This window comes from Colletotrichum destructivum, chromosome 6 (assembly GCF_034447905.1).
Source record: "Colletotrichum destructivum chromosome 6, complete sequence".
Lineage (NCBI taxonomy): Eukaryota > Fungi > Ascomycota > Sordariomycetes > Glomerellales > Glomerellaceae > Colletotrichum > Colletotrichum destructivum.
The window spans coordinates 3,252,397-3,271,446 of record NC_085901.1 but is presented as its reverse complement, the minus strand read 5'-3'; the positions used below and the strand labels follow the sequence as shown (position 1 = coordinate 3,271,446).

The window sequence follows — 19,050 nt, the reverse complement described above, 5'->3', positions numbered from 1 at the left end:
GGAAAGCCTCGGAAGGCGGAATGCCGTTAGTAATTAAGAACCCGGTGCCGGCTGCTATGGGAAGGGCTGCTTACCCCGTTAGCCGCTCTTCTGACGACATACAGCTTTCTGCTTCATCAGCTTCCGACTTTAGCCCAACCCCTTGATGGTCGTCTGGCCTACATGATCTGGCTGAGCCTAATGCGAAGAGGCCGTTGGGCGATCACGAGGTGTCTTGTAAGTTGAGGCTCGTAAGCGATGGTGTAATGCGAGCCAGCACACCGCCAGGGGGGCGCAAGTCGCAGTGAACGAAGAGCGGGAAAAGAGGAAAGGACTTCTAAGGGAATCCCCAGTACAGATAAAGCTCGCAACTAACCAGCCGCGCTGCCCACTCACACCAGAAGTCCATGCCGTTTGTAACTTCTTGGCTACAATGTGTCCGTACAGTGATTCCTACGTTACTATCTAGGTACCCAAATACATCACCCATCATCTTTTGCACCAGGTACTAGACAACGCGGCCCGTTCTACGTCCGTATCAGAACTCTAGTAATGGTACGGATCCGTACATTTGACCTTTATGGGCCCCAACTAACGGCCTGAGTCATCGGCGAAAAAACACCCTTTTATCCACAAACTCAACCAGCAGTTACTAGTAATGGTACACGAAGCCGTTGGCACACTAGATCTCATGGAAAACGAAACAAAACATCAACTTGCAGCCAAACAAAAACACTAGGCCTCACAAATACTAAGACTCCACTGATTAGGCCACATGCGTGCTAACAAAGCCCACACCAATCCTCGCATCCGATCCTCCCATCAAAATCGCGATCCCTCCCTATGTAAGGATCCACTTTATAATACGTATTTTGAAGGACACTGCCTCCCGTGCAGGACATGACCGTGCAGGTAGCCCCTCTTTTCCCGCGGCCTGCCGTCGAGGTGCCCCGGAGTCAAGTCGGAGTCCGATCCACCGTCGGGTCAAGGGGAACGCGCAACGCCGTTCACGGTTCAACTTTTTGCTTTGCAAAAGAAAAAAACACCGAAAGATTTCCCTGCAAAAGAAAAGCCAGTCACTACGCAGTATAGATTACAACCCCTTTACCTGCGCCAAACTCATTCCCACTTTGTTGCGGTAGGAATCCCAATGACTGCGATGGCGAGCCTCAATGGACTTCTGTGTCGTGGACCCGTGACTAACTTCACGAAGGCCCAACGGGATTCCCGGATATTTGGAATGGATCGATTACGTTGGACACAGCACACCCTACGTCTAATCCGTCCAACAGCGGAAGCAGGCCGCGCGCCACTGACCCATCCGCTTTCGGTCCATAGCTGCAGACCCCGCCATCCATCATCTTTTAGCGTAGAAGCCTGCATCGGAGATGGATGGTTGAACCTCGAGGTTCTCTACCGCCACTACATCGTGCGTACTGAAAATGAGCGGCGCAGTTGCGAATTTGCCCTGGTGACAGACGACAAGCCCGGCCATACCAGGCCAACAGCGCACTGGGTATTATGCATGTGTAAACTCGGCCCGTTTTCGCACGATCTCGCCCAATGACTTACTAATATTGGCATACGAGGAGCTCCTCTACTGCTACACGTTCTTAAGTGTTCCGTCCCATTGTGGGCAGGACAGGGTCCAATGTTACGACAGTCTTTCTGAGCGTGTGATTTCCCCGTCGCGCTGCTTCAACCTCCGACAGCCCACGTATCGTGAACGCTCTTATTCTAGGCCATACCACGACGCAATGCTCCCGAGGGCCTGGTCAAGGTCCGCTCTTCTTGTTGCCCCAATCCATCTATTCATACACACTCCTATGCCAATCGAGCTTTCAGCGTCCATCTATCATTGCTCTCGACTACTCTTTCTTCCTTCGCGAGCTTGGCCAGAATCTGCATGACTCCACCGCTTGCCGGGATATGCAGCTCCTCCGGAACGTCATGGTATATAACCTTGACGAGCTCCATGGGCGTCCAGGCGTTGGTCGCACCTTGGATCCCTTCGTCTTGCCTCTCCATCTGTAATGTGCGGATGACCTGCTCTTCGCGAGCCTTCCGGTGTCTGATGTACTCGAGAATCTTGGATGGGCCATGTTCGATAACCGGTCCGTGGCCTGGGTACGCCCTCCCCTTGAACAGGTGTCGCATCTTCTCAAGACTGTCGAGGTAGGTCGCCATATCCTCAAACACAGCCGTCCCCTGGCCCAAGACGTTGTCCGCCGTGAACATGGCGTCCTCCTCCTCCAGAACGAAGGTCATGTGATCCACAGTGTGCCCCGGGGTGAAGACAGCCGTAAGGCTGACCCCGTCAACGGTAAACTTTTGACCGTCCGAGATGTCTAATTGGCCCTCTTCGGGTTGGTTCTTGAAGACCCTGGAGTCCGGGGACAACTCCAGCAGCTGCCGAATGCCACCCTGATGATCCCGGTGCCAGTGGGTGATCAGGACTGTCTCGACGCTTGCCTTCTCCTGTTCCAGGGTGGATTTGACAGCCGCAATCCATGACGGCATGCCCTCGCCGGTGTCGATCAGGATGCGGCGGCTGCCTCGCCCTAGCAAGTATGTGTTGGTGCCTTGCAGCGTGAACTTTCCCGGGTTGCCCCCCAGAATGCGAATACAGACCGGACTCAGGCGCTCCACTTCGGGCAGCGTCACCAGTGTAGAGGCCATTTTGTTATCGCTGATGGGATTTGAACTGGTGGTATATCTGGTTCCGCGAGTGGTTGAGCAACGTAAGTTTCTTAGTCACAAACCAGTATTGGAATTGCACTTGAGAAGAACGCCTGGAGGAAAAAACCGCATCATCCTCGTGCGATTGTGAATGGCGGTGATGCGCAGGCAGGATCTAGATTTATGGATTTGGGCAGGTTGGGGTTGGATGAAGACGCAATCGAGGGGATGAGGAGGCCAAGATGCCGAGGCTCAGAAACGAGCTTACCTCAGCAATCTGATAAAGCTCGGTGAGTGCAAAGTGAGTTGACTGGTAACAAGGACTATTGGATCGGGATGAAGGTGACCTCACGCTGTCTGGCTCTCTGGGTCAGGGATGGGTGATCCCGGCGCAACTCCACTGAGAAAGTATTTGGGCCACTAGAACACATATGGATTTCAGGGGCGTCGGGGGCTATCGGCAGGAAGATGAAGCCTTCTTTCCCCCTTCTTATCGATAAGCAGCTCACCCCGATCAGGTGCCGATAAGCATGGAATTATTGCCTGTTGGCCGCTGGCACGACTGAACCTGTCTGTGCACGGGGCGCCAGCTCCAACATTTGCATCTTCCAGGGATCGTCCGTAGATGCTTGGATTCCTAGATTGTACCTACCTACTACCTGCCTATCGATCGTGAAGTGCCGGCTGGTTTGCTATTTGCTGCAGCGCGAGGCCGCTCTCCATTCTCTCTCCTCTCCCTCTCCAGTCTCCATCACCAGCTCGGGGTTCTTCAACCTCGCGCGTCTGAAGCGGCAACACGTCCGCATCTTCTCGACACTCGACTGGCTCCATTTGAAGCCCACTTACCTGGATGAGCTTCAACATCGCCAACGCGAAATTGCTCCTGCTCCCCCGGACCCGGCACGCTTCGACCTACCGCCCTCGGTACAAGTTCTGCGACCAGCAACTGCTGTTTGTTGATCGGGTTCGTCCTGTTTTTGCGAATTGATCAATTCGCTGCTCGCGAAACCAAGTGGCTGACAACCGACCTTTGTTGGAACCGCAGTTCCCTGCCGTGCTGTGCTCTCCCGACTGCAGCCGTTGCCGATCATCGACGTCTTCCTTTGCCTATCTTCAGAAGCTGCAAAATTACCCTTTTCCATCTCCAACTTCCACCTATTCATTCCCTGACGATCAACGTAAAAGTGGCCGATTTGTAATTCGAGATATCCAAGACAGAGGGAAGGCAGGGGAAAGGGTGAAGAGCACATCCGATCGAACACCGCCATCGGACCCAATTCAAGATGACTGCTCGGCCGACAACACCAATGTCCCCAAAGACCGCCAAGGTCAAGTCGCCAGTTCCTGGAATACCGGTCTTTGGATGCGGTCAGTAGAGTCCAACGCAACATTTAAGGAGGCAAGCTGGCTAGCAATACGAGGTGCAGGGCTGACAGCAGAACAGAGCACATCCAACGGCTCTTCACACAGTCTCAGGAGGTCACAACTCAGTCTGTCCACCACTACAAGATGATCCTGAAGAACATCTTTGAACAGACACCCATTGTACCACAGACGTCTAAGAACTCTGACGGTCAGGTCATGACCTCCCTCACATCCAACTACCTCTGCCTGCAATGCTCTACAATTGTCAACGAGGAGGATCGTCTAAAACATGGCACGAAGAAGCAGCATCGGTTCTGTATGTCGCCCCCTAGGAAAAATCAGTGTGCATTTGTTGACAGCCTAAGATGTCGATTCACGCAGCGGTGCTCTTTATTGCCAGATCTGCGATGACCTGGTCTGGGACCCCACATTGGAAGAGCTTCGTGTCCGCAAGATGGGAACGGGAACCTTTTCGAGTAAGTCATTTTACCATGAAGCGCTGGTTTCAACCCCTGGCTGCTTCCTGCACTATGTTTTTCGGGTGTTTCTATCGCCTAATCGAGTGCTGATACTCCTTGCAGGTCGCAAGAGGAAACATGATGAGATGTTTTCTGATGGTGTCAAGGACAGTACTGCAAGCAACCCGGGCTTCATCTCCAACAATACCACCACGGCCTCTTGCAAAGCAAACGGTCTGCGTGGTATCTACAATGCTGGAGCAACATGCTACCAGAACGTGGTCCTACAGAGCTTCCTCCACAATCCTTTGCTCCGCAACTTCTACCTCAGCGATGGTCACCAGAGTACCGACTGCTCATTGACTAACTGCCTCAGCTGCGCCATGGACGACATGTTCCAGGACTTTTACGCCGTTGAGAATACTAATGGATTCACAGCCGCGAGTATTCTCTCTGGATTCTGGATATCTGAAAAGAAGGCGTTCGAGAACCTCGTTACCACCAAGGAACAGGATGCCCATGAATTCTTTCAGTTCCTCGCCGAGGAGCTCCATGAGCGCAACGGGGACGGCAAGCGGCCCGAGACTGGCAGCGAACATACGTGCAATTGCATCATCCACCAGACGTTCTACGGCAAGTTACAGAGTTCTACCACCTGTCAGAACTGCGGAGGTGTCACCAACGCGGTGCAGTCGTTTCTGGATCTCAGTCTTGGACTGGAGAACCTGTCTCACAAGAGGAAGAAGGGTGGTCCCAAGGTGCCCAGTTTGACTCTCCAGGAGTGCCTAGACGAGGAGTATGTCAAGTCGGACAAGTGCGAGTACCGATGCCACAACTGCAGCTCGATGCAGCAGGCGAAGCGGGCCACCAGTATTAAAAGGCTGCCGAACGTGCTCGCCATCCAACTGAAGGTAAGCTCCGTCCAAGGTCAATTGCAAAACGCCCGGGTCTTGCTAACAGCGGCTCTAGCGCTTCGAGTACAAGCAGGGTCGACATGACCGCGCGCCCTCAAAGATCGACACAGTTGTCAACTTTCCTCTGCAGCTCAATATGCTGCCATATACAACCAGGGGCAGAGGCGCGGACCCCAAGGACGCGTTCGAGCTCGGAAGATCATGCACCTACGACCTACTTAGTGTTGTGGTTCACGTTGGCGAGATCGATACGGGTAAGTGATGAGATAGCCTGAGAAAGAGAGGACAAGACTAATGAGGCTACTAGGTCACTACGTCTCGTACTGCCGAGTGGGTGATCAGTGGTTCAAATTCAATGACCACAAAGTCGAGATGGCGCCCAAGTCGGACGTACTGAGTGCCCAGCCATACCTACTCTTCTACATTATCCGCTCCCTTTCGTAGTAAACCAGCGTCACAAAGGATAGACACGCCTCTTACGCCGAGCATGTAACGATTAATACCATTTGGGAAGGGCGTTGGTAAGCGCCAAAAGTATGTCCAGGGGACAGAACAGGTGTTTGGGAGCAAGGAGTGTCAGGTCTAGCATCTTGTCGGCGTTGGAAAGAATCGCTGGTCTTACACCCACTCTCGGGTGGGAGATTTGGGCAAGCAAAAAAACAAAAACGCCGTGTTGGATGGCGGTAGGCACGCATCGCAGGAGGGACATTATCATTTCCATCGGCGGCGAAGACTAAAGAAATACATTGTATAGAGCAGCGAGGAAATAGCGTATGCACGTTTTTATGTCGGGTTATGTCGAGTACTGTAAAACGAACCACCTCCGATTATCTGGTCTACTATTGCGTGGGAATATCATTCGGTTAGTTTGTGGCCGCCTCCCGCCAGGTCCAATCCTTGCACTCGAAGTTGGCGTAGCAGTAGAACTCGTTGCTCAGACCACGTGCGAATGTCGGCGCCCAGCCGACGGTGCGGACACCAAGGGGCCTGTACACCTTGTTCACGAGGGTTGCCATCCTCTCGCCAGTGACGACTATGACACGGTTATTGGAGTTGGTGGCGTCAGGCTTGCCCAACCATCGGACCGTCATGGCGGCTGTGTGCGTCGTCTGCTGTCAGAAACGATAAAACTTCAACTCATGATGTCGTGGTGTCTGCTTACTTTTGGTCTGGCAGTCCTCGCTGAGAAACGGCGGGTCGCATATAACACGGTCGACGGTACCCTTGAGCTCGGCTTGATGTCATTTATGTTAACAACTTGGACATCCAGAACGAAGTCTCTCTCTTTCTTTCTCCCTCTATCTCTTTCTCTCTCTTTCTCTTTCTCTGAGTAGTTGCATGGTTGCCTTACCTGGGAGTTTGAATGGCGTCTTGAAATCGTAATAGACGAACTCGGGAAAGACGTTGAAGCGCGTGTCGTGCTCCAGCAGGACGACCTTGGGCCGTCCCAGACTCGGGTCTCGTTCATTCTGCTCATCGGATCAGCAGCGCCCCATGATCGCTTCAAACAGTCGAATGGGGAAACCAAGTCTTACCATGAGGTTGCGCAGAGCAATGAATGCGCTCGGCGCAGACACGATGCCGATGGTGGTGGATTCATCAGCGCCCTCAAGGAGGTACCCAGCCAGTAACCTCGCCGTGTCATCGGAGTACTAAAAACCCGAAAGAAAACCCAGACACCAGTCAGTCTCCTCCTGGTGCTCAATAAATCGCGGGCTTCCTGGTTTAGAAGTTACTCGTACCCAAAACTGAGACTCGTTCCAGTCCTCGGTGAACGCCTCCATGGACAGCGGCAATCCACCGGCGGCGTTGGCGTCGCACTGTGCCTTGAGCCTCTCAAATTTCGCCTGGCGGGCGTCCTTCTCAGCGTTGAACTCGGCCAGCGCCGCGAGGGCGTGGGAAGAGAGCGTGCTGTGCGAAATGTATCAGTTTTGCCGCATTCGGCGGAAGGGCGAAAATTTTGAAGCATCGAAAGCGAGCTTAACAGAGGGTTGACTTACATGGGCTCGTCGTCGCTGTCCGAGTTCGACATCTTGGGGAAGCTGTCAGTCGGCCCCAGGCCTCTTGAATGGAGTGGGCTTGAATTTGACAAACCTTTCGTGACCGAATGGCGAGTGTGCAGAAGAGGGTTGGGTTGTTAAATTAAGTAAGAGTCTAGATGATGGAAAGCACTCGAGTCCTTGTAGAGGACCCAGTTTGAGGCGGCGTCAAAATTCAAACGGTTGCCAACGAATCAGCTACGGCATAGTAAAGCACTGACTAACAAGAACACAACACAGTCCGTCTTCACTGAACAACACATCACTCGCCGAAGTTGTGAAGCAAAAAACTATACATGGATTCTTCGACTTTTGCAACTGTGTCTAGTTGACTACTTATATACACTCTAAACGACTTTGCTTGCCCAGAATCAATCCCCCCATACATATGGAACCCAGGCTTACTTTACTGGTCGTCAAGAACGTGCAGATACTTGCGCTCCTCCCTCTTCTCCTTCTCCGTCGCAGGGGGCAGGTCGTAGAAGTTGGCACTGCGGTAACCTTGCTGTATGGTAGTTAGCATTGGGCCGTCGCAGCATTCACGAGTCGCGCGTATTCTTACCAGGTAGTGGTAGGTGAACTTGCTAATGTCGCCGGGCTCAATACCGAGATCCTTGAAGGTCTTGGCCGTCTCGTCAATCTCCTGGTCGATGAACTCGCGCTCAACCTCATCGGCAGACATGGTAGGCCACCAGAGATACTTGTTCAGGAGACCAGCAACAGGCTTCAGGATGGACTTTGGAACATTGATGTGGCGACGTTTCTTGAAGATTTCACGGTCGGCGAACTGAGCAATCTCCGCCATGGAGTATTCCTGGGGACCGTAAAGCTCGTACGTTTGGCCGGCAGTGCTATCGTCATAGAGCATCAGCTCAAGAGCCTGGCCGACGTCGATGGACTACACTGTGTCAGCGATTGAATGGAGCATGTATCGATACGAGCGGCTTACATGGACGGGTCTGAATCTTTCCTGCATGTTGTTGGCCGTGAATAGGTTCATAACGCTGGCAAGCTTCAGAAGGAGGTTGTCCTCGAAACCGAAGACTGGTGCCGGTCTCACAATGGTGGTCTCGGGATAGATGCTACGAGCGACCTGCTCGCCGCGGGCCTGTAGAGTGATTAGTTTTGAAGGCAAACTGTGCAAACCATCGTTCGAGGGCGGACCTTGGTGCGATAGAACTCGGAAGCAGACTCCAGGTTGGCGTTGTAACTGGACATGTGAATGAAGCGGTCCACGTCGTACTTGGCAACAGCCTCAGCTATCCGCTCAGTCCCCTCAACATGAACATCTTCCAGAGAGAAGTTTCTGGACACGCGTTCTTAGTCTTCTCCTCGTTAAATCGTCCTTCGCCGCAGAAACCTACTTAGTGGGGTAGTTGCGGCCAACAAGGTTGTAAACAACGTCCGAGTGTCTGACGCTCTCCTCGATAGACTGGGTGTTTCGAAGGTCGTACTCCTACAGCGCCGTAGTCAGCCCATGCCTGTTGTGATTATCGGGATCGGAAGGGAGGCCCGTACAATGAAGACAACACGACCAAGGTCACCAGCGACCTTCAGGTGGCGCTTGGCCATCTCCTCCCGGAAAGGGATAACAACGGTGCATCCTTGACGAGCTATCGAACGGGTCAGAAACAGGTCGGCAAGCTCGTGGGTTGTCCGTTCGTACCGAGTCTGTTCACGATGTATCGTCCAACCTGGCCCGTTGCGCCAAAAACCGTCGCAGTGTGTCCTGTGTATCGTTCTTAGACAAAGCTTCGTGATCGATTGGGACTCGTTTGTGCATACCACCAAGAGAAGATCTATGTTGCAAAGTAAGGTCAGAAACGGGCTCACACAACACAATCGGTTGGTATGCCTACCTTCCGCCCTGGGTTCGCAGAATGGGCTTGCCAGTACGGGTGATGGCAATGTCATGGAGGGGCTGCCTTCTCAGGACATTTTGCGCAACATTCCGGGTTGACCGCACCGTAGTCGGAAAGGAGGCCATTGTGAGTTATCGAGGCGGCAGCAAGTAAGTGCGGTAGCCCCAATTGACTGGCAATTGATTGCTTCAATACTGGCCGAAAGCTCCAAAGTCGCGAGCTTGATCCAGAATCCCGGACGGAAGATGAGCGGGTCACGTGGAAATTGAAAGCACGGTCCATATTTTGGTCACAGTATCGGAAAAACAGCTATTGGTCGACGCATCCGAAGCGGGTCCCAGAGCAACTGCCAGGTGCTGTGTGCTACATCCGTACCTTACCTACCTCACCAGGCTGCTAGCTAGCCGCGTTACGTGCGTCGCCCCTCCAGAGAGCTACTGCTTGTCTTCATCAACACACTCACATACCTAGCTATCTTATCTCAAGACAGGCCACCCGGCGTTGACCACGACAAAGAGACACAGTAGAAAGATTCGGCTTATTTCGACTGCTGTATGTGTGGCTGCCTCAACATATTCGAACTCTGAATTAATCTGCACGCCCACGAATCCATCGTCCACCTGGGCATCTCGAAGCTCCCCCCCACATACAATTTCGACCCTTAACCTCAATCCTCCACCAAGATGAACGTTGACGCAATCCCCGACTTCCTGGCGGAGCAGCGCGACGAGGCCCCCGAGGAGCTGCAGCATCTCGTTCTGGACTTCGAGAACTACTGGGAGCGGAAACTTTGGCACCAGCTTACCGATGCGCTTAGCCAGTTCTTCAGCCACCCGGGCAGCAAGCCCCAGCGACTGTCTTTCTACAAGGTCTTCGTTTTGAAGTTCGCGGACAAGATCAACCAGCTCAAGCTTGTCGACCTGGCCCTGAAGGCCGCCACGGAGTGCAAGGGTATAATGGCACCATTATCTAGACGTACATAAAGCAACATGGGCGCTAATATGACCTCACAGATGACGAAGAGCGTCTGGCGTTCCTCCAGGGTGTTGCGAAGAAGGTCGACAACGAGAACTCACAAGATGCACTTGTGTATGCTTCTGTCGCGGTAGCCAGAGTAAAGCTGGATCTGGAGGATATGGACGGGGCTCGCAAGGAGCTCGACACAGCCGAGAGAATACTGGATAGCTTCGACTCGGTTGAGACAATTGTCCACGCAGCATTTTACGATGCGAACGCGAACTACTACCAGGTAGGCTCCCTGGCCCTTCCTAATACTTCTCGCAGGAATCCTGCTGACACGGAACCTGATCCTAGCGCAAGATGGACTTCGCTGCCTACTACCGCAACGCCCTACTCTACCTTGCCTGCATCGACATCAACTCTCTCACAGCCCAGGAACGCCACAGGCGAGCTCTGCACCTTAGTATCGCCGCCTTGGTCTCGGACACCATTTACAACTTTGGCGAGTTGCTTCTGCACCCCGTCCTCGACGCCCTCAAGGGCACCCAGGATGAGTGGTTCCGCGATCTGCTTTTCGCCTTCAACCGCGGCGATCTCCAGGGTTTCGAAGCCCTTTCGGCCCGCATGCGGTCCAAGCCCCTACTCAACGAGAACGCTGGGCATCTGCGTCAGAAGATCTACCTCGCGGCGCTCACCGAAGCCGTCTTCCGCCGGCCGCCCCACGACCGTGCCATGTCCTTCGCCGACATCGCCCAGGAGACCAAGGTGCGCCCCAACGAGATCGAGCACCTGATCATGAAGGCTCTGAGCTTAGGGCTCCTGCGCGGAAACATTGACCAGGTGGACGAGGTTGCGCACATCACCTGGGTTCAGCCCAAGGTGCTCGACATGAAGCAGATTGGTAACATGCGCCAGCGGCTGCTCGACTGGGACTCGCAGGTCAACCAGCTCGGCAACTGGATCGAGAATGCCGGCGGTGATGTGTGGGCGGCCTGAAGTAGGAGGCGAGGTTATGGGCGGATATGAATGACGTCTATAATATTGGTCTGCGACGAGGACGGACCAGTGTACACCACTAGACTTAGAGAGAGAGATGGATACCGGCCTCCATCTTGGGCTGCGATGATTTTGATGACAAAACTGCTGTTCCTATTCCGTGATGAGCCAATCTGTTGCACAACTATTTTGTAACCATTCCTCCCAACACTAAACTCCGCGGAGTGGTGCGTGCAGAGAGACCAGCGGTACCAGCCAGAGGTTGACCCTAGCTATACAGATTTTTTCACCTTGGCCGCTGGCTGTCCAAGAACAATAACGGACCCCATGAGCCAGGCGGGCCACCATACACCCCAGATGATGACGGGAGTGTACATGCCCCAAACGTCCCACCCGAACGCAGCCTCCTTGAGAACCTCGCCGATGCTAATGTTGAAATATGATGAGACGGAATAAAGTGCCGCCGTCGGAGAGGCGAGTTGAAGGGAGGCAGCGCAGACCCAGCGAACGGGTGGGTGGCTCGGCCAGGGTCGCATGAAGGAGAGCGGACTAGCCATGACGCCAACGAGGAAGGCCAAGGAAAAATTGAGGGTTGCCAGGGCGGAGAGAAACATGCCGAGCAGCAGCAAGGAAAAAGACTTGATAAGCTGGTACTGCTGGACGGTTGGGTTGTAGGTTGAGGAAAGCAGCGAGGAGACAAGGAAAGGGAGGGCGCAGTTGACGAGCGCGAAGGTCGTGTAGGCCCCCGAAAGCATCTGCGAGACGGGCGTTAGCATATGGTTTCAATAGACGGGGTGCTGGAAGCTTACGCTTGCGGGCATGTGGTTGAAGATGTACAGCGGCACAACGCCCAGGAACTGGCAGATGGCCACTAGACCCAAAGGAAGGAACAAGTCACGTTCGACAGCTGGTGCAGATGGTGTTGGTGAGTCTGACACAGTTATAGCACCTTCGGCAGACTCTTGTGAAGGCATAATCAGGGTCTTGGATGTGGTTGTTGTGCTCGTCACGCCTGAACCCTCTTCCTGCTGGCCACTCTTCACCCACAAAGAGATGGCAGTAATGGTGAAGCTCGCGGCGAGAATCATGGCACTGGGCAGGTACGTGCCAATGCTGACGAATCTCTCTTTATGCATGAGAAGGTAAAAAAAGAAGCTCTGGTGGAGGTGTTCAAGGAGGTTGTTCAGGCTGCGGAACGTACCCTCGACCAAGCGGCCCATACCCATCTCGTCGTGCCAACCTTCACCAAAAGGCTGCAGAGTGACAGCGTCAACATGGTACGGGATAAAACTGCTATGCGGGCCCGAGGCGTGGCCAAGACCTTGGTTAAGCATGCCACGAAGCATGGTCCGGAGTCGGTCCTGGTACTTGTCCGAGTGCGACCACATCTCCTGGATCGCAGTGCCCATACCCATCTGCCCGCCTGCGATATTCACGACGGAATTGATGAGATCGAGATTCGGCAGTTGGCCGTTGATGCCGTCGTAGATGATGTGGATAGACTCGAAGCGGTATTCCTGTGAGAAGTCGATGGCGATAGCGCCCTGCAGCGCGCCGGACTTGAGGGGCAGAGAGCTCACGCGGGACGAGTCGTGTGAGTCGTGGTAGGCGTCAACCCAAGCCTGGGTCCCTGTCCTGCTGTCCGGGGGGAAAAGGAGTATGATGTCCTTGGACCAGAGGGACCACCGCTTGAAGTATCGCGCGAGAGTCAGAGCCAACGGCACGCCGTTGACATTGAACCTGTCGTCGACCGTCTTCCAGGCAGCTACCAGCACGATTGCTTCTGTGGCGTCGCCGCGCGGAGCCTGGAGAATGGCGTAAATGTTCTCGCCCGTGTAGATGTCGCCGGCTGATTCGTATGTGTAATTCTGACGTCCAACCTTCAGTCCCACGTTTTTGAGAATGCCCTCGAGTTTGTCGTTAATCCTACGGTGTGCCCATTGTAAGTTTCAGACCATGGGAGAGATTGGCGAGCATACTCGTAATTGGGCTTGTCCCTGACAGAGGTGACCTCTTGCCTGTACGCCCGCAAGACATTCTGGTCGCTACCCCCAAAGTATGTGTGCACTTGCCCAGGGAGCAGCGCGTTCTCAGATATATATGTTCGTCGGGAGTAGTCGTTGAGAGGAAGCAGAAACAGCCATGCAATGCCGCCGAGAATGCATGCTAACGAGAGGTAGGGTGGCAGCTTGAGGATGCGTGGATCACGTCGCAACGATAGAGCCGAAGCTATGCAGGGGCCTGGTCAGTATAGCTCGGCCACATGGTCTTCACGAGGGTTTGAAACTCACATATTAGTCGCGACATGGCGCAAGCTGTTCTGCGGCAGCTCTGCGCTATTGCAAAAACCGGGTTGTCTTCTTTGGGCAATGTCGGTCTGAAAGGACAAGCTCCTCCACGAGTGGTGGTTTGTATAGCGGCCCAGAGAGGTGCCATACATACATACCTAGGTAGGTAAGTAGCGGGACTCGGCCCCAAATATTCATTTAGCCAGCGCGAACCCGCGTTCGCTAGCTTACCCAACCTACCCCTGTTTTGGAGATCCTCTACACACCAGCCAGCTTCGGCGGATGGTAGGTAAATCACCGCATCTAAAAGGTACAATATTCTTGATACTACGACTGATGCTGCTTACAAGCCGAATTCACCATGTAAAGGCTTCTTTTCTTCTTTTTTTGTTGGTAGTTGCCTGGATTGGCTATTCCACAGCCGTGTCCAAGGTAGTCAATCTGCTGCCTGGCGAGTTTTCGTTTACTCCCCTATAATCCTTCTTCACGTTTAAATGCAGCGATCTAGATAATCGGGAATGCAGTACGTGACCACTTAGGGCCGCTTTCAGACGACCCAGGAACAAAGGGAATTGTAAGTCATAAAGTTTTACCCATCCTGTGTATGGGCCACATTCGGCCGCGACCAAACTCCAAACTCCGACTTAGATGCAATCCAGCCTCGCCAGGCAGTATGCAATGTGATGATACAAGTTCAGGGGCGAATTCTTCATGGTCCAAGTCTTTGAGTGGTACCAACAAGTGCAATGGGAGCGCTGCCGCTGCCGGCATGGTTGCTTGAAGGCAAAACACCAAACCGGCCATAGGTCTTCTGGTCCACGCTTACATAGTGAGGCAGACGGCCCAACAGGTTCAGCTTGGACTCGACCCATCTCAGGGCCTTCTCAGGTGGGCTTAGGAACTTTAAGTAGCCGAGACCAACTGGAGAATCAATATTAGCATACTCACCAGCAAGACAATCCAATATTTCTTACATAAATACCCAACCAAGACGCCGCAAAGGTGGCCTAGTAAGCTTGTGCCAGGGACGAGCGCCGTAACCACCAAAATGAGGATCAGAGGCGTTGTCCACATAGGAATCGAGTACGTCGCAATCGTCAGTTGGGGGTTTGTCTTGGAGGTTCGAATTGCTTCCATGCCGAGGAGCAAGAAGACCCAAACACTATGCAAAAGCGGCCCATTAGTCATGCGTGTCTTGTGCAAGCACGACGGTAGCTCTCACCTGGCTCCCATAACTCCAACGTTGCCCTTGAAGAGAAATCGTTCAATCAAAACATATAGAACGGCCGGAATCGTGGAAAGAGCTGCAGAACATCAGTAATCAGGCCAAACTTTCAGCGAGCAGGGGGGGCATACGACCGATAAAGAGCGCTATTGAGGTCAGGGTACCAAATTCCGCCTCGAAGCGTTCCATCAGCGGTGTCAAGGCCAAGAGATTCATGATCGCGTGGATAAAATTTTTATGGATAAAGGGAAATGTGTTCATTCGGTACGCTGTAACCAAAGGGTCAGCATGCGCGGCTTCAAGACGAGGAAGAGCAAGAAGGAGACGAACAAGCTGTGAATGACAGCTGATCAGGAATCAAGGCGCCCCATTGCCTGATGTCCCAAGCCGACTGGATGCCCGCGATCCATGCGGCAATGATGACTAGATTCACGATTCTCGTAAACAATGGCAGCCGGAAGAGATAGGTGCGAGCCCGAAGGGCGTTGAAGGATGTCACATTGGGAGCCATCACGCCCACCGTCTCCGGGTCTCACGGAGGTCGGAGGCTGCGCGTGGAGTTCGTCGCGGGTAGTCTGCTATTTGTCCTGCTCCGGCGCGGAGTGAGGAGGATTTGTATCGATCGGTCCTGTCGTTGGCGTCGGGTAGTTATGAATGCTTGGGTTAGCAGCAAATAAGTTGCTGTACATGTTCTGCGAATTGGAAATTGTAGCCAGCTTGTTGCATGCCGACGGTCCACTCGGACCTTCTAGGTTCTCCCCCCAAAAATGACGATAAGAGTCAGTCAGAGCCAGTTTATCTCCACGTGACCTTGGTTACCAGGAAGCCCACCCAACTCTGAAAGCAATCGAAACACTCGTCTTATCTTCACTTGGAATGGTCAATTTGAGCATGTTGTCTAACGTTGTATTTCTAGTATTTACAATGCTCGAGCAGTGTCCGGGTATTCATCAGAGGAGTACAGTGCAGGAGTCTCGCTATAAGTCTTGCTTTTGAACGTTTCAAATTTGTACAGACTAGGAAATCATGGCCTACATGACATAAAAAACAAGGTCCCAGAGGTATTTGCCCGACCAAAACAAAGGGCATGATACGGCCGTATACTTGAAGTTTAACCGACCAACACCCCAGAACATGCTAGTAAAGATAAGTACGCCTACACCATCCATCCACGTATCAACCCGAGTCGTATCGCTAACACACCCTTGCCTGTTTATGACTTGCCAGCGGACTTAGCCATAGTGTTGAGAGCGCTGCCGTTCTTGAACCACTCGATCTGGGGGGCGTTGAAGGTGTGCGAAAGCTTAACCTCGAAGGCCTCGCCATCCTTGGGGTGGACGACCATGGTCAGGGGCTTACCGACCTCAAGCTCGGTGGCAAGGATATCAACCTTGTCTTCGGGCTTGATCTTGTCGTAGTCGGCGGGGTCGGAGAAGGTAAGAGGAAGCATGCCCTGCTTCTTGAGGTTGGTCTCGTGGATGCGGGCGAACGAGCGGGTGATAATGGCAAGACCACCCAAGTGACGAGGCTCGAGAGCGGCGTGCTCACGGGAAGAGCCCTCGCCGTAGTTCCAGTCACCAATAACGACCCACTTGATGCCCTTGGCCTTGTAGTCACGGGCAACGGCGGGGACAGCGTCCCACTCACCAGTGGTGAAGTTCTTGACCTTGTTCGCCTCACCGTTGGCCTCGTTAATGGCACCGATGAGCATGTTGTTGGAGATGTTGTCCAAGTGGCCACGGTACTTCAACCAGGGGCCGGCCATAGAGATGTGGTCAGTGGTAGTCTTGCCCTTGGCCTTGATGAGGATGGGGATATCCTTAACGTCCTTGCCGTCCCAAGCCTCGAAGGGAGACAGAATCTGAAGACGGTCGGAAGAAGGAGAGACCTGCACGTTGACAGTGCTGCGGTCGGCGGGAGGAGCCTGGTAGGTGTTCTGGCCCGGGTCGTATCCGCGACTGGGGAGACCCTCACCACTAGGGGGCTTGAGCATGAATTCCTTGCCGTCCTTGTCCTTCAGGGTGTCCTTGAGAGGGTTGAAGTGCAGGCTGCCGGCAACCGTCATAGCGACGACCAGATCGGGCGAGGCGACGAACGAGTGAGTGGCCGGGTTGCCATCGTTACGGCCGGTGAAGTTGCGGTTGTAGGAAGAGATGATGGAGTTGGGGGTGCCCTTCTTGACGTCCTGGCGATCCCACTGACCGATGCAGGGACCACAGGCGTTGGCGAGGACGGTTCCACCGTACTCCTCGAAAGTCTGGAGCTGACCGTCACGCTCGATGGTGGCACGAATTTGCTCGGAACCGGGAGTGATGGTGAAGATGGCCTTGGACTTGAGGCCGTGGTCAAGAGCGTCACGAGCGATGGAGGCGGAGCGGTTCATGTCCTCGTAAGAGGAGTTGGTGCAGGAACCGATGAGACCGACCTTGAGCTCCTCGGGCCAGTTGTTGGCCTTGACGGCCTCGCTGAACTTAGAGATGGGGGTAGCCAGATCAGGAGTGAAAGGACCGTTGATGTGGGGCTCGAGCTCCGACAGGTTGATCTCGATGAGCTGATCGTACTCGACGCCCTCGTCTTCGCGGAGCTCCTTGGCGTAGGTGCGGGCGAAGTCTCCAATATCCTTGCGCTTGGTGGCGGAGAGGTACTGGTGCATGCGGTCGTTGAAGGGAAACAAGGAGGTGGTGGCGCCGATCTCAGCACCCATGTTGCAGATAGTACCCATACCGGTGGCAGAGATACCCTCAACACCAGGGCCGTGGTATTCGACGATGGCACCGGTACCACCCTTGACAGTCAGGATACCGGCGACCTTGAGGATAATGTCTAGCGAGTGTCAGTAAGATGTTTCACAGGACCAAGCGTCGCAGATGTTCACATACCCTTAGGAGTAACCCAACCGGACATCTGGCCAGTGAGCTTGACACCGATAACCTTCGGGGCCTTGAGCTCCCACGGGAGGTTGGCCATGACGTCGACAGCATCAGCACCACCGACACCGATGGCGCACATGCCAAGACCACCGGCATTGGGGGTGTGGGAATCCGTGCCGATAAGAAGACCACCAGGGAAAGCGTAGTTCTCAAGGACGATCTGGTGGATAATACCAGAGCCGGGCTTCCAGAAGCCGATGTTGTATTTAGCGCAAGCAGAGGCGAGGAAGTCATAAACCTCCTTGTTGATACCAACAGCACGCTCCAAGTCCTTAGCACCGCCAATCTGAGCCTCAATCAAGTGGTCACAGTGGACAGTGGTGGGGTTCGCAACGGAAGGCATGCCGGCAGACATAAACTGAAGAATCGCCATCTGAGCAGTGGCATCCTGGCAAGCAACGCGGTCAGGGCGAAGCTTCAGGTACGACACACCACGCTCAATCTCCTGCTCGTGGGGGTTGTCGAGATGGGAGTAAAGAATCTTCTCGGCGTAGGCGAGGGGGCGGTTGAGACGCGACCGCACGACGGCCAGGTTCTCGGACATCTTCTTGTAGTTGATGAAGTTGCCCTCCTCATGGATATTCTGCTTGACCTGTTCCGGCGAGTCAGTGACCCTTTCGGTCTTGAAAATGGGACACGTAGACGATGGCGACAAGGCGCCGCCGCCACGCCCAAGGGATAGCGATCTCGGCGGTTACTATTTCAGGGGCATGGGAATGAATATCATACCTTGCGGTCAAGAGGAGAGTCGGAGACTGTTGCCATCCTGCGCAGTCCCAGACTGGCACTGGCAGCAGTGCGGCTCCGGGCCACAGAGCCCAGGAGCTGTCGTGAGGCCAACATGGTTGGTGTCGACAAGGCGAGGAACAGTTACACTGTGCGATTGGATGAAGTGGAGAGCTGCCGGAACTGTGATGAAGCTCGAGACAGATCTTTCAAGTGCCCTGGCCTTCGGAAGGGACTTCGTTTTCTGAGGATGAAGGGGAAAGAAAAGAATATTAAGAGGAAGAAAACAAGAAGGTGGAGAGGATTTTCGGCGAAGACGAGAAGTAGTCGAACCCGAATGGGGGTGGCAGTAAAAGCTCGCACCTTCCCCCGTCGCCCTCACTTTTCCTCACACCAAACGCCATCTACGACGACCTTGGGGAGGGGCCCACCTTACTCCGTCCCACGGGTGTGTGCTCGGCTCAAATGCTGTGGACTGTGGAGAGAAGACAGGGTCGGCCGAAGTGGGCTCCTCGGCTATGACGAAGGCGACAACGGGCCAACGGACGAATCAGCGAGATTGGATTATTTTCACTCAGCACCGGGGAGACTCGAGTGGAGCACACCTTCTTCATCTTTGTGCAACTTGC

General features: G+C 53.9%; 8 protein-coding genes across 8 annotated transcripts; 2 read left to right on the top strand and 6 right to left on the bottom strand.

Moving 5' to 3' along the window:
- Positions 1 to 1,477: 1,477 nt before the first annotated feature.
- CDEST_10177 (Putative metallo-beta-lactamase, winged helix-like DNA-binding domain superfamily) lies at positions 1,478 to 2,960 on the bottom strand. The gene has a single exon (XM_062926335.1). It carries the CDS (start codon positions 2,656 to 2,658, stop codon positions 1,804 to 1,806), a length of 855 nt encoding a protein of 284 aa, XP_062782386.1. The 5' UTR covers positions 2,659 to 2,960; the 3' UTR covers positions 1,478 to 1,803.
- Positions 2,961 to 3,248: 288 nt separating this feature from the next.
- On the top strand, positions 3,249 to 6,205 carry CDEST_10176 (Putative Zinc finger, UBP-type, Zinc finger, RING/FYVE/PHD-type, ubiquitin specific protease). Its single transcript, XM_062926334.1, has 6 exons — positions 3,249 to 4,026; positions 4,103 to 4,339; positions 4,389 to 4,499; positions 4,605 to 5,392; positions 5,451 to 5,649; positions 5,703 to 6,205. Exons 1-6 carry the CDS (start codon positions 3,942 to 3,944, stop codon positions 5,837 to 5,839), a joined length of 1,557 nt encoding a protein of 518 aa, XP_062782385.1. The 5' UTR covers positions 3,249 to 3,941; the 3' UTR covers positions 5,840 to 6,205.
- Position 6,206: 1 nt separating this feature from the next.
- CDEST_10175 (Putative DNA methylase, N-6 adenine-specific, methyltransferase EEF1AKMT1/ZCCHC4) lies at positions 6,207 to 7,684 on the bottom strand. Its single transcript, XM_062926333.1, has 7 exons — positions 7,490 to 7,684; positions 7,396 to 7,437; positions 7,138 to 7,306; positions 6,931 to 7,047; positions 6,747 to 6,864; positions 6,558 to 6,629; positions 6,207 to 6,491 (listed from the first exon to the last, which is right to left on the bottom strand). The coding sequence occupies exons 2-7, from the start codon at positions 7,425 to 7,427 to the stop codon at positions 6,259 to 6,261; spliced, it is 741 nt and encodes a 246-aa protein (XP_062782384.1). The 5' UTR covers positions 7,428 to 7,437; positions 7,490 to 7,684; the 3' UTR covers positions 6,207 to 6,258.
- Positions 7,685 to 7,738: 54 nt separating this feature from the next.
- CDEST_10174 (Putative NmrA-like domain, NAD(P)-binding domain superfamily) lies at positions 7,739 to 9,531 on the bottom strand. The gene is made up of 9 exons (XM_062926332.1): positions 9,294 to 9,531; positions 9,220 to 9,233; positions 9,101 to 9,163; positions 8,953 to 9,047; positions 8,799 to 8,890; positions 8,599 to 8,740; positions 8,384 to 8,542; positions 7,997 to 8,332; positions 7,739 to 7,939 (listed from the first exon to the last, which is right to left on the bottom strand). The coding sequence occupies exons 1-9, from the start codon at positions 9,419 to 9,421 to the stop codon at positions 7,841 to 7,843; spliced, it is 1,128 nt and encodes a 375-aa protein (XP_062782383.1). The 5' UTR covers positions 9,422 to 9,531; the 3' UTR covers positions 7,739 to 7,840.
- Positions 9,532 to 9,700: 169 nt separating this feature from the next.
- CDEST_10173 (Putative proteasome component (PCI) domain, 26S Proteasome non-ATPase regulatory subunit 13) lies at positions 9,701 to 11,253 on the top strand. The gene is made up of 3 exons (XM_062926331.1): positions 9,701 to 10,247; positions 10,310 to 10,545; positions 10,611 to 11,253. The coding sequence occupies exons 1-3, from the start codon at positions 9,980 to 9,982 to the stop codon at positions 11,250 to 11,252; spliced, it is 1,146 nt and encodes a 381-aa protein (XP_062782382.1). The 5' UTR covers positions 9,701 to 9,979; the 3' UTR covers position 11,253.
- Position 11,254: 1 nt separating this feature from the next.
- On the bottom strand, positions 11,255 to 13,688 carry CDEST_10172 (Putative GPI transamidase component Gaa1; the record flags this gene model as incomplete). Its single annotated transcript, XM_062926330.1, has 4 exons — positions 11,255 to 12,007; positions 12,062 to 13,178; positions 13,232 to 13,481; positions 13,544 to 13,688. The coding sequence occupies 4 exons, from the start codon at positions 13,686 to 13,688 to the stop codon at positions 11,525 to 11,527; spliced, it is 1,995 nt and encodes a 664-aa protein (XP_062782381.1). The 3' UTR covers positions 11,255 to 11,524.
- Positions 13,689 to 13,723: 35 nt separating this feature from the next.
- Positions 13,724 to 15,495, bottom strand: CDEST_10171 (Putative peptidase S54, rhomboid domain, Rhomboid-like superfamily). The gene is made up of 5 exons (XM_062926329.1): positions 15,096 to 15,495; positions 14,897 to 15,034; positions 14,763 to 14,844; positions 14,515 to 14,702; positions 13,724 to 14,461 (listed from the first exon to the last, which is right to left on the bottom strand). The coding sequence occupies exons 1-5, from the start codon at positions 15,274 to 15,276 to the stop codon at positions 14,250 to 14,252; spliced, it is 801 nt and encodes a 266-aa protein (XP_062782380.1). The 5' UTR covers positions 15,277 to 15,495; the 3' UTR covers positions 13,724 to 14,249.
- A 268-nt stretch (positions 15,496 to 15,763) lies between these two features.
- On the bottom strand, positions 15,764 to 18,725 carry CDEST_10170 (Putative aconitase A/isopropylmalate dehydratase small subunit, swivel domain, Aconitase, domain 2). Its single transcript, XM_062926328.1, has 3 exons — positions 18,425 to 18,725; positions 17,645 to 18,287; positions 15,764 to 17,588 (listed from the first exon to the last, which is right to left on the bottom strand). Exons 1-3 carry the CDS (start codon positions 18,536 to 18,538, stop codon positions 15,979 to 15,981), a joined length of 2,367 nt encoding a protein of 788 aa, XP_062782379.1. The 5' UTR covers positions 18,539 to 18,725; the 3' UTR covers positions 15,764 to 15,978.
- Positions 18,726 to 19,050: the final 325 nt, after the last annotated feature.